Consider the following 12,380-nt stretch of genomic DNA (forward strand, 5'->3'; position numbering starts at 1 on the left):
ACCCGCCCAGGCCTTTAATGGCCCATTGACAAAGACTTGTACTTGAGAGACCGCCTGCTGCCAATCACCTCCACTAGACCGATTAGATCCCACAGACTAGGCCTCCTCCGAATTCCATCCGCCGGCCAGTGCCGACTGGCGACTACCCGGAGGAGAGCCTTCTCTGTGGCTGCTCCGACCCTCTGGAACGAGCTCCCCGTGGAGATTCGAACCCTCACCACCCTCCAGGCCTTCCGCAAAGCCCTTAAAACCTGGCTGTTCCGACAGGCCTGGGGCTAAAGAGCTGTTGCCCCCGTCTCGAATGGTATGACTGTTGTGTGTTTTTAAATTATGTATTGTTATGTTTCGTCTTTTATTTTTTGTCTGTACCCCACTTCCTCAATTTGAATTGTGAGCCGCCCTGAGTCCCCTTCGGGGGAAAAGGGCGGCATATAAATATAATCAAATCAAAGACGGGGGCAATGAATTTTTGCCTCCCTTTTAATGAAATATTCTGCCCTTTTAATATTCCCTAAAATATCTCTTTTTCCTAGGAGATGGGGTGGGTGCTAACTTCCCACAAGAGGATTCGAACTCGTGGCACCCCCCACAACCTTCAGGTTTGTGGGAAGCCGCAATAAATTCCGAATAAATCACTTTTTCAAGGTGGTTTTCCTCTTCCTTCCTTTGCAGTTTTCCTTTCGTGCCCTCGCTTTAGAATTAGGGGGTATTTTTACGCAGTTGGGCCAGGTCAAAGAGCTAGAGAAAACAGTTTGAAGTTCAGAAATCATGAATCCCCTGTGCAAAATCCTTCTAAGGAGCTGAGCTAATTTGCCAAACTACCCTGTTTCCCCCCCCCAATTAAAACCTCCCTGGATAATAAGCCCCAATCGGGGCTTTTGAGCCCATGCGCTAAAATAAGACCCTCCCCCAAAAATATTGCAACGCATTAGCAGCCATGAGGTGACCCCACTCGACTCCTCCTCCTGCACCTCAAAAATAAGACCTCCCCGAAATTAAGGCCAAGCGCTTATTTTTGGGGGGGTTCAAAAGAAAATAAGACGCTGTCTTATTTTGGGGGAAACGCGGTAGCCATGAAATTTCCTTAAGAAGATGAATTAAAAACACTCCTTTGCAGCATCAGTTTTAAAAAAAATTGTAAGGTTCTTACTGTCTGGATTTAATATTATGAAAACTGAGAAATATTTCTTTCCCCTCTTACATTTTGTAAATTCCCTAATTTTTTTTTACAGTTTGTAAATCCCTCTGCTTCAGTTTTCTTCTTCCCTCCTTCCGGCTGATTAAAAAAAACCTTTTAAAAATAAAATGTCAAAAGAATTATTGGAAGTTTGCAGAGGAAACCTTCGAAGTGCATGTTGGCTTCCTATTTCTTCCTTCCTTCCTTCCTTCCTTCCTTCCTTCCTTCCTTCCTTCCTTCCTTCCTTTCTTTCCTTCTTTCCTTTCTTTCTTCCTTCCTTCCTTTCTTTCTTTCCTTCCTTCCTTCTTTCCTTCCTTTCTTTCCTTCCTTCCTTTCTTTCCTTCTTTCTTTCTTTCCTTTCTTTCCTTCTTTCTTTTCTTCCTTCCTTCCTTCCTTTCTTTCTTTCCTTCTTTCCTTTCTTCCTTCCTTCCTTTCCTTTCCTTTCCTTTCCTTCCTTCCTTCTTTCCTTCCTTTCTTTCCTTCCTTCCTTCTTTCCTTCCTTCCTTTCTTTCCTTCTTTCTTTCTTTCCTTTCTTTCCTTCTTTCTTTTCTTCCTTCCTTCCTTTCTTTCTTTCCTTCTTTCCTTTCTTCCTTCCTTCCTTCCTTCCTTCCTTCTTTCCTTCCTTCTTTCCTTCCTTCCTTTCCTTCTTTCTTTCCTTTCTTTCCTTCTTTCTTTTCTTCCTTCCTTCCTTCCTTCCTTCCTTCCTTCCTTCCTTCCTTCCTTCCTTCCTTTTATTTTGGCCAACTGTTCAGAATATCCATTATAGAAAATTCTCCGGACAGGAGCCAGTAAGGGAGACATATTCCCCCCTTCCTAATTTTTCCTGCTGTCTCCCCAACTGGTGCGGTGGAAAACATCCGTTCGTGCAAAGGGAAAAAAACGATCGAAAACAAGAAAACAGTAAATTTGGATCTGGGCTCCTGTAGGAAGCTGACAGCCCTGTCAAAATTGCGGCGGTAGCGAAAAGGAATTGAAGCAGGCTGGGTGATCGTTTAAGGCAGTCGGTGAGTAGCAAAGCTCCTCGTTTTCTGACGCGCTTTCTGTCGCAAAAGGGGATTTGAGAGACGGCCGCCTCAAAAAGAGATGAAAAAGCGAGCCGGCTTTTCAGATAAACATAGCTGGAAGCGTGCCGATTTCGATCCCCAGGGAGAAAACGGTACCTAAAGAACAGTGTCTTCCAATGACTTTCGAAGCGGAGCCTCCCTGCACAGGAATAGTGTACCTCAGCCGAGGGCAGAGAAGGCCACTGTCTTTGGACTGAGCAGACCCCTAATGCTAAGTTTCCATGGACTTTGCTGTGATCTGAGGAGGGGGGAAATCTCCACGGCCCCTCCGGGGTCGAAAGCATTCAGCCACCAAAAAAGGCCCGGAGACCCACATTGCTTTGAGCATCCCTACACCAGCGAGCAGGCAGCCGATTCCCACGTTAAGCCTGACTACTACAGCTCTCCTGCGTCCGGAACCGATGGGTGGGCAGGGGCCACGGGGGACCCCCTTTCTGGGCTTCCAGGGATCGATTTGCCGTCCGTTGGATGTCCTGAAAGCCCCTGACTGTCCAAGCGACAATTCCACCCCCCCAAGGAGACCTTGAAGGATGGTGCCCCCACTCCTGCCACCCTACCCCGGGCGGCTGAGGGAGCGAGGGGGGGGGTGTTGAGAAGAGGCCCGCCGGAGATGCCCTCTTCATCACGCGTGGTGGTTCTCCATCCTCTGAGTCTGTCCGTCCAACTCCTGGAACGTCTCTTCCGATTTCTTATCGGGGAGTAAAACCTCCACCGTGTAGCTGATTTTCTTGGCGTGGAGGTAACTGTAGGTGTTGTCAAAGCGAAGGACGTCTGGGGGGGAGGGGGCAAGAAAGAAACTGTCAGTCAAGGACCCCACCGGCTATATGGGTATATGAATCGATACGAATCAATGCAATAGCAGAGTTGGAAGAGTTCTATAGAATAGAAGAGGAATAGAAGAGAAGAGAATATAGAAGAGAATATAGAATAGAATAGGAATAGAAGAGAAGAGAATATAGAATAGAATAGGAAGAGGAGAAGAAAAGAGAATATAGAATAGAATAGGAAGAGAAGAGAAGAGAATATAGAAGAGAATAGGAATAGAAGAGAAGAGAAGAAATATAGGAGAATATAGAATAGAATAGGAATAGAAGAGAAGAGAATATAGAATAGAATAGGAAGAGGAGAAGAAAAGAGAATATAGAAGAGAATAGGAAGAGAAGAGAATATAGAAGAGAATAGGAAGAGAAGAGAAGTGAATATAGAAGAGAATAGGAAGAGAAGAGAAGAGAAGAGAATATAGAATAGAATAGAAATAGAAGAGAAGAGAAAATAGAATAGGAATAGAATAGAAGAGAATATAGAATAGAATAGGAATAGAAGAGAAGAAAAGAGAATATAGAATAGAATAGGAAGAGGAGAAGAAAAGAGAATATAGAAGAGAATAGGAATAGAAGAGAAGAGAATATAGAATAGAAGAGGAATGGAAGAGAAGAGAATATAGAAGAGAATAGGAAGAGGAGAAGAAAAGAGAATATAGAAGAGAATAGGAAGAGAAGAGAACATAGAAGAGAATAGGAAGAGAAGAGAAGTGAATATAGAAGAGAATAGGAAGAGAAGAGAAGAGAATATAGAATAGAATAGGAATAGAAGAGAAGAGAAAATAGAATAGGAATAGAAGAGAAGAGAATATAGAATAGAATAGGAATAGAAGAGAAGAAAAGAGAATATAGAATAGAATAGGAAGAGGAGAAGAAAAGAGAATATAGAAGAGAATAGGAATAGAAGAGAAGAGAATATAGAATAGAAGAGGAATGGAAGAGAAGAGAATATAGAAGAGAATATAGAATAGGAAGAGAAGAAGAAAAGAGAAGAAATATAGGAGAATATAGAATAGAAGAGGAATAGAAGACAAGAGAAGAGAATATAGAATAGAATAGGAAGAGAAGATGAGGATATAGAAGAGAATATAGAATAGAAAAGGAATAGAAGAGAAGAGAATATAGAAGAGAATATAGAATAGGAATAGAATAAAATAGAATATAGAACAGAACAACAGAGTAGGAAGAGACCTTGGAGGTCTTCTAGTCCAACCCCGTCTAGGCAGGAAACCCTACACCATTACAGAGAAATGGTTATCCAACCTCTTCTTAAAAACTCCCAGTGTTGGGGCATTCACAACTTCTGGAGGCAACTTCTGTTCCACTGATTTCATTATTCTCAATGTTAAGAAATTTCTCCTCAGTTCTAAGTTGCTTCTCTTTCATTAGTTTCCACCCATTGCTTCTTGTCCTGCCTTGGAGAATGGCTTGATCTCCTCTTCTTTGGGGCAGCCCCTGAGATATTGGAAGACTGCTATCATGTCTCCCTTAGTCCCTTCTTTTCATTAAACTAGACATACCCAGTTCCTGCAACCGTTCTTCATATGCTTTAACCTCCAGTCCCCTAATTATCTTTGTTGCTCCTCTCTGCACTCTTTCTAGAGTCTCCACATCTTTTCTACATCAATACAATACAATACAATAGCAGAGTTGGAAGGGACCTTGGAGGTCTTCTAGTCCAACCCCTTGCCTAGGCAGGAAACCCTACACCGTTTCAGACAAATGGCTATCCAACATCTTCTTAAAGACTTCCAGTGTTGGAGCATTCACAAACTCTGCAGGCAGGGAGTTCCACTGATTAATTGTTCTCACTGTCAGGAAATTTCTCCTCCGTTCTAAGTTGCTTCTCTCCTTCATTAGTTTCCACCCATTGCTTCTTGTCCTGCCCTCAGGTGCTTTGGAGAATAGCTTGACTCCCTCTTCTTTGGGGCAGCCCCTGAGATATCGGAAGACTGCTATCCTGTCTCCCCTGGTCCTTCTTTTCATTAAACTAGATATATCTGCAATTGTTCTTCCTATGTTTTATCCTCCAGTCCCCTAATCCTCTTTCTTGCTCTTCTCTGCACTCTTTCCAGAGTCTCCACATCTTTTCTACATCGTGGCGACCAAAACTGAATGCCGTATTCCACGTGTGGCCTTACCAAGGCCTTATAAAGTGGTATTAACCCTTCACGTGATCTTGATTCTATCCCTCTGTTGATGCAATGTAAGTCTCCCTTTTTTTTCCAGTGCGGCTGTAACTTTGAACCGTCACTAAATGAACCGTTGTTAAGTCGAGGACTCCCTGTATGAATTGTGCAAGGGGAGGGAAAGCGGCAGGCGTGGCCAGAGGCTACTCACAGATCCCGGCGTCTGGGCAGGTGAGGCTGCCGTCTTCAGGGACCAGGTGTGCGTTGTAGCGCTGGTTGGGGTACACCTCGGCCATCTCCCCGGCATGCTGGCGGGACCCCACCTTGGTCTTCTGGTAGACGCCAAAGCCTATATCGGCCCCGTCGGACATGAACTGCCATCTGGAATTCGCAGCGGAAGACAAAGAGAAGAAGAGATTGGACAACCGTTCGTCTGAAGTGGTGTAGGGTTTCCTGCCTGAGCAGGGGGTTGGACTAGAAGACCTCCAAGGTCCCTTCCAACTCTGTTATTCTGATCTGTGTTGTGCTGTGCTGTGCTAGAATAGAATTGAATTGAACAGAATAGAATAGAATAGGGAATAGAAAAGAATAGAATAGTATAAAAATAGAATAGGAATAAGGAAAGAAGGAAGGAGAATAGAATAGGGAAAAGAAAAGAATAGAATAGGAATAGGAATAAGGAAAGAAGGAAGGAGAATAGAATAGGGAAAAGAAAAGAATAGAATAGGAATAGGAATAAGGAAAGAAGGAAGGAGAATAGAATAGAATAGGGAATAGAAAAGAATAGAATAGAATAGAATAGTATAAAAATAGAATAGGAATAAGGAAAGAAGGAAGGAGAATAGAATAGGGAAAAGAAAAGAATAGAATAGGAATAGGAATAAGGAAAGAAGGAAGGAGAATAGAATAGAATAGGGAAAAGAAAAGAATAGAATAGGAATAGGAATAAGGAAAGAAGGAAGGAGAATAGAATAGAATAGGGAATAGAAAAGAATAGAATAGTATAGTATAAAAATAGAATAGGAATAAGGAAAGAAGGAAGGAGAATAGAATAGAATAGGGAAAAGAAAAGAATAGAATAGGAATAGGAATAAGGAAAGAAGGAAGGAGAATAGGATAGAATAGAATAGAATAGGAAGGGGAATGGAAAAGAATAGAATAGAATTGAACAGAATAGAATAGGGAATAGAAAAGAAAACAATAGAATAGAATAGAATAGGAATAAGGAAAGAAGGAAGAAGAATACAATAGAATAAAGTAGAATAGAATAGAAATAGAATAGAAATAGAATAGGAATAAGGAAAGAAGGAAGGGGAATATAATAGGGAAAAGAATAGAAATAGAATAGAAATAGAATAGGAATATAGAATGAAGGAAGGAGAATAGGATAGAATAGAATAGAATAGAATAGGGAATAGAAAAGAATAGAATAGAAATAGAAATAGAATAGGAATAAGGGAAGAAGAAAGGAGAATAGAATAGAATAGAATTGAATAGGGTGAAGAAAAGAAAAGAATAGAAATAGAATAGAAAGAAGGAAAGAGAATAGAATAGAATAGGGAATGGAAAAGAATAGAATAGAAATAGAAATAGAATAGGAATAAGGAATAAGGAAAGAAGGAAGGAGAATAGAATAGAATAGAATAGAATTGAATAGGACGAAGAAAAGAAGAACAAATAGAATAGAAAGAAGGAAAGAAGGAAAGAAGGAATAGCAATAGCAATAGCAGTAGACTTATATACCGCTTCATAGGCCTTTCAGGCCTCTCTAAGCGGTTTACAGAGAGTCAGCATATTGCCCCCAACAATCTGGGTCCTCATTTTACCCACCTCGGAAGGATGGAAGGCTGAGTCAACCCTGAGCCGGTGAGATTTGAACCGCTGAACTGCTGATCTAGCAGTAGCCTGCAGTGCTGCATTTAACCACTGCACCACCTCGGAAGGAGAATAGAATAGAATAGAATAGAGCTGGAAGGGACCATGGAGGTCTTCTACTCCAGCCCCCTGCTCAAGCAGGACACCCTATACCATTTCATAAGTCGTAAGTCGAGGATTACCTGTGCCAATTTCTGAACAGAGGATTTTGAAATTTCAATCTTGCTTTATTATTTATTTATTCTCCTACCTGTTACCTATTTTGTCATTCCTACAGTAGCTAGCGGACAGGTGAATAATCTGCAAATAGAATTCGCAGTTTAAAATTTGTTTCGCAAGGGGTGTGAAACTAATATCGTTGTAATATATTCATCGGTATTCCTTCGTGGGAATAATTGGTTATCAACACACCCTAATAGGTGATAATGTGTTACTGGTTCTTTTTTAATGCTTGTTTTGTATTTTGTTTGTGTTAAAAAGAATTTGGGAGTTTTGTATTTTAATAAAATACAAATACGGTATAGGTAAAGATTCACACATATGTGCTAATCTTTCCCGACTCTAGGGGGCGGTGCTCATCTCCCTTTCAAAGCCGAAGAGCCAGCGCTATCCGAAGACGTCTCCCTGGTCATGTGGCCGGCATGACGCCGTTACCTTCCCACCAAAGGTGGTCCCTATTTTTCTACCTGCATTTTTTACGTGCTCTCGAACTGCTCGGTTAGCAGAAGCTGGGACAAGGAACGGGAGCTCACTCCGTTACGCGGCGCTGGGGATTCGAACCGCCAAACTGCCGACTTTTCTGATCGGCAAGCTCAGCGTCTTAGCCACTGAGCCGTCGCGTCCCCAAAATACAAATAGTCTGGAGAAAAAAGAGAATTTATCTTCCGAACTTGGCCGGGCCTGGAGTTCCCTGGGTGCCCCCGACCTGCCCCTTCTCTGCCAGCCTACCAGGCAGGTGCGAAAGGTAAGAAGCTAAGGTGCAAGAAGACCAGCCTGTCCATCTCACCAAATGCTTTGAAGGCCCCTCACCCTCCTCCTTCTTCTTCCCATGCTGCCGAGGTCCCCCCTTGACCTACCTCAAGACGCAGCCCGGAAAAAGGATCTCGTATTCCAGCTGCTGGGATGAGCCCCGGTTCACCATTACCGACCGTTCGTACTGTTGCTTCAGCTGATTTCGCACATAGTATTTGGGGGGGACGTCGCCGCCGAAACAGATCTAGAACACAGAACCCAGCTGTGAAACAGAAAACAGGAACCCCCAAAAGAAAACGTATCTCCGTATTGCCAAGACCTCAATGCCCAGAATTCCCCAGCCAGGCATTCTGGGAGTTGAAGTCCACCCATTTTATAATTCGCCAACGCTGACAAACATTGGCCTATATCCGATCGTTTTCCTGACGTTCCTCCAGTGGTGAAATCTACTACCGGTTCTATGGGCGTGGCTTGGTGGGTGTGGCTTGGTGGTGGTCATATGACTGGGTGGGCGTGGCTATGTAGCCACGTAACTGGGGGATCAAAAGACAGAAACTCACAATGTCCTGCTGGAGCAGGGTTGGACTAGATGACCTCCAGGTCCCTTCCAGCCCTGTATTATCCTCTGAAGCTGCGTCTAGTGCCAGGTTTCTAGTTCTTCCTTCCTCTCCTTTTTCCCTCCCTCCATCCCTCCCTTTCTTTCTTTCTTTCTTTCTCCTCAATCTTTTTCTTTCTATCTTTCTCCTTTCTTTCTATCTTTCTTCTTTCTTTCTTTCTTTCTTTCTTTCTTTCTTTCTCCTTTCTCTCTTTCTTTCTTTCTCTCTTTCTCCTTTCTTTCTTTCTTTCTTTCTTTCCTTCTTTCTCCTTTCTCTCACTCTCTCTCTTTCTTTATTTTTTTCTTTTTCCCTTCTCTCTCTCTCTCTTTGTTTCTTTCTTTCTATCTTTCTTTCTCCTTTCTCTCTTCTTTTTTTCTTTCTCCCTTTCTTTCTTTCTCTTTTCTCTCTCTCTTTTCTTTCTATCTTTCTCCTTTCTTTTTTTCTTTCTTTCTTACTTTCTTTGTCCTTTCTCTCTCTCTCTCTTTCTTTAATTTTTTCTTTCTCCTTTCTCTCTCTCTCTTTCTTTAATTTTTTCTTTCTCCTTTCTCTCTCTTTCTTTCTTTCTATCTTTTCCCCTTACTTACTTTCTATCTTTCTTTCTTTCTTCTTCCTCTCTCTCTTTTCTTTCTATCTTTCTTCTTTCTTTCTTTCTTTCTTTCTTTCTTTCTTTCTTTCTTTCTTTCTTTCTCCTTTCTCTCTCTCTTTCTTTATTTTTTATTTCTCCTTTCTCTCTCTCTCTTTCTTTCTATCTTTCTTTCTTTCTCAGCCCCCCCCTCACCCCCCATTTTTGGCCTAGCAGACTGCTGGGAGCAAAAACGGACCCCCTCCACACCTTGTTTTTGGTAAAAACAGATCCCACCCCACCCCTACGTTTCCAGAGAACCTGTAGTAAAAAAAAAAAATGCTCTTCCGGTTTCCTGTACTTCTGCGCGCATGAAGACCAGCTGGCTGGCACACTGGAACTGGGAAGAGCAACGGGCAACAGCTCGCCTGCCCAAAGAGATGGCTCTGTATGCCACTTCTGGCACACGTGCCAAAAGTTTGCTATCACTATAAGTTTGTCATTCGTCCATCCGTCCGTCCATCCGTCCGTCCGTCCGTCCATTCGTTCTGTGAATCGTGACTTTTAGCAGCCACCTTTCCCAACCGCCAGTGGCTAATTTTGCAAACGTTTCTGGTTTTAAGTGGCCGATAGATATTCCCTACCTTGGATTCGCATTTGGGGTTTCCATCGGGGTCCGTGAGGGTCCCCCCATAGATCACGGGGATCTCCGCGGGGTCAATATATTTGTGTAGGTCTTCCTTCCAATTTGCTAGAGGGGAAAAAAGTAACAAAGGATGCTCTTTGCCATGCAGTTCTTGGTTTGGGTTTCTGGGAGCTCCAAAACATTTTGAACACTTCCAAAATCGTAACAAAGGACCAAAACATAAAAAAAAAAAAATGCAAGCAGAGAGGTTTGGAAATGCATAAAGGGACAATGGTAATCTTAGCTGAACTAACTCAGTTTTAAATATTCATGTTTAGAGCATTGTTTTAGACAGAAATGACATACTAGGTAAAAATAAAGGTTCCCCTCGCACCTATGTGCTAGTCGTTCCCGACTCTAGGGGGCGCTGCTCATCTCCGTTTCAAAGCCGAAAAGCCAGCGCTGTCCGAAGACGTCTCCGTGGTCATGTGGCCGGCATGACTCAACACCGAAGGCACACGGAACGCTGTTCCCTTCCCACCAAAGGTGGTTCCTATTTCTCTACTTGCATTTCTTATGTGCTTTTGAACTGCTAGGTGTCTCAGTGGCTAAAACGCAGAGCTTGTCGATCAGAAAGGTCAGCAATTTGGCGGTTGGAATCCCTAGCATCACGTAATGGAGTGAGCTCCCGTGACTTGCCCCAGCTTCTGCCAACCTACTAGGTCCTACATTGTTATAATATAACGTAAAAAATTAAAGCCGAATATGTTTTAATACAGACCAACTATAAAAAATGGAAAAAAGTGCAACTGTCACGGTGTGTTAGAAACAGTAAATTAAATGAGCAAAGTGCAATAATAATAACAACAACAACAATTAGGAAACTAATGACAATGCACTACAGTTTACATCCACGTGGTGATACTGATAGACTTTACCTGCCCCGAAAATCAGGTGGCAGAGGATTATTACAAGTGAAGCAAACAGTTGAAGAAGAAAAACATGCACTGGCTGATTATTTAAAAGAAAGTCAAGAAGATCTATTAATCCAAGTAAAGAACAAAAAACTACTGAAGGCCCAACAGACGAAACAAGAATACAGAAAAGATGTGATAAAATCAAGAATGGAGAGTTGGCAGAACAAAGCACTGCATGGCCAATTTCTGGAAAAAATAAAAGATAAAGTGGACAGTGAACAAACTTGGTTATGGTTAACAACAGGTACATTAAAGAAAGAAACAGAGTCACTAATCCTGGCTGCGCAAGAACAAGCTATCCACACAAATGCCATTAAGGCCAAAATCGAAAAATCCTCTGATGATGCCAAATGCAGACTTTGCAAAGAAGCTGATGAAACTATTGATCACATACTCAGCTGCTGTAAAAAAATCGCGCAGACTGTTTACAAATTGCGGCACAATTCAGTAGCACAAATGATCCACTGGAATTTGTGCAAAAATTATAATATTAAAACAGCAACAAACTGGTGGGAACATCAGCCTGAAAAAGTCACCGAAAATCAGATGGTCAAGATCTTGTGGGATTTTCGCATACAAACGGACAAAATACTGGCGCATAATACACCAGACATCACACTGGTTGAGAAAAATAAGGTCACAATCATAGACATCGCAATACCAGGTGATAGCAGGGTCGCCGAGAAGGAACATGAAAAAATCGCAAAATACCAGAACTTAAAAATCGAAATTCTACGACTATGGCACAAACCAGCAGTGGTAATTCCAGTGGTAATTGGCACACTGGGTGCTATTCCAAAAGCACTGGAATGACATTTAAAACAGTTAAAAATTGACAAAATCACCATCAGTCAAATGCAAAAAGCCGCACTGCTTGGATCTGCACGCATATTACGAAAATACGTTACGACGTCCTAGGCCCCTGGGTGGGGCCCGACTAGTAACCAATGCCAAATCCGGCGAAACAACTGGCCGCTGTGATACAATTGTATAATAATAATAATAATAATCGATGGAACCCACCTCCCAGGATAATTAACTTCCTCCGGGTATCTTCACTCAGAATGTGCTTCACCAGGTTGTAAGCTACGGGGAACAATTTTGGCGCTGTATGATGGGCAGGAGAAACAAAGGAGGGATTACGTCACGAGATAAAACGACATTGCAAAGAAAGTGGCGTGTTCCAAGAGGGAAGGATTGAGGCTCACCTTTAATGACAAATAAATGTTTAAGGCACTCGGGAAAGTTGTCTTCGAACATGCCAAGAAGCTGGAAGGGTTGAGAAAGAATGAAATTGGAATTGATACCGGATTGAGACCTTCAGGGTATAAAGCAGTATTGCTACCCCTTGAAGCGATGTGGACTTCGACTCCCAGAATTCCGCAGACGGAATGTTTTAAGATATGCAGACTTCAGCCTCCCAGAATTCCAGCGTGGCTGACTGAGGAATTGTGGGAGTTGAAGTCCACACATCTTAAGAGTTGCCAAAGTTGAGATGCCCTGTTTGAAGATCAGGGGTGAAATGTAACCAGTTTGGCCTGGTACCCAAATCATCCCAAACTGGTTGGGCTGGTTTTTTTAC

At 42.4% G+C, this 12,380-nt stretch overlaps 1 protein-coding gene across 2 annotated transcripts in view; it reads right to left on the reverse strand.

Moving 5' to 3' along the window:
* Positions 1–1,906: 1,906 nt before the first annotated feature.
* The window catches only part of SEC14L2 (SEC14 like lipid binding 2), a 30,190-nt gene continuing 19,716 nt past the window's right edge, over positions 1,907–12,380 (reverse strand). Inside the window, exons 7-12 of one of the 2 annotated variants that reach the window (XM_087705567.1) lie at positions 12,007–12,067; positions 11,822–11,905; positions 9,841–9,947; positions 8,143–8,282; positions 5,403–5,572; positions 1,907–3,012 (exon numbers count right to left, since the gene is read on the reverse strand). In XM_087705567.1, coding sequence (XP_087561693.1) covers positions 2,864–3,012; positions 5,403–5,572; positions 8,143–8,282; positions 9,841–9,947; positions 11,822–11,905; positions 12,007–12,067 — 711 coding nt within the window. In that variant the 3' untranslated portion in view covers positions 1,907–2,863. The remainder of the gene's footprint in view (positions 3,013–5,402; positions 5,573–8,142; positions 8,283–9,840; positions 9,948–11,821; positions 11,906–12,006; positions 12,068–12,380) is intronic. The other variant, XM_087705568.1, reaches the window with a different exon arrangement.

The sequence above is a fragment of the Thamnophis sirtalis genome, unplaced genomic scaffold (assembly GCF_051295495.1).
Source record: "Thamnophis sirtalis isolate CommonGarterSnake01/CBP01778 unplaced genomic scaffold, rThaSir2_p1.2 scaffold_2, whole genome shotgun sequence".
In the NCBI taxonomy this organism is placed as follows: Eukaryota; Metazoa; Chordata; class Lepidosauria; order Squamata; family Natricidae; genus Thamnophis; species Thamnophis sirtalis.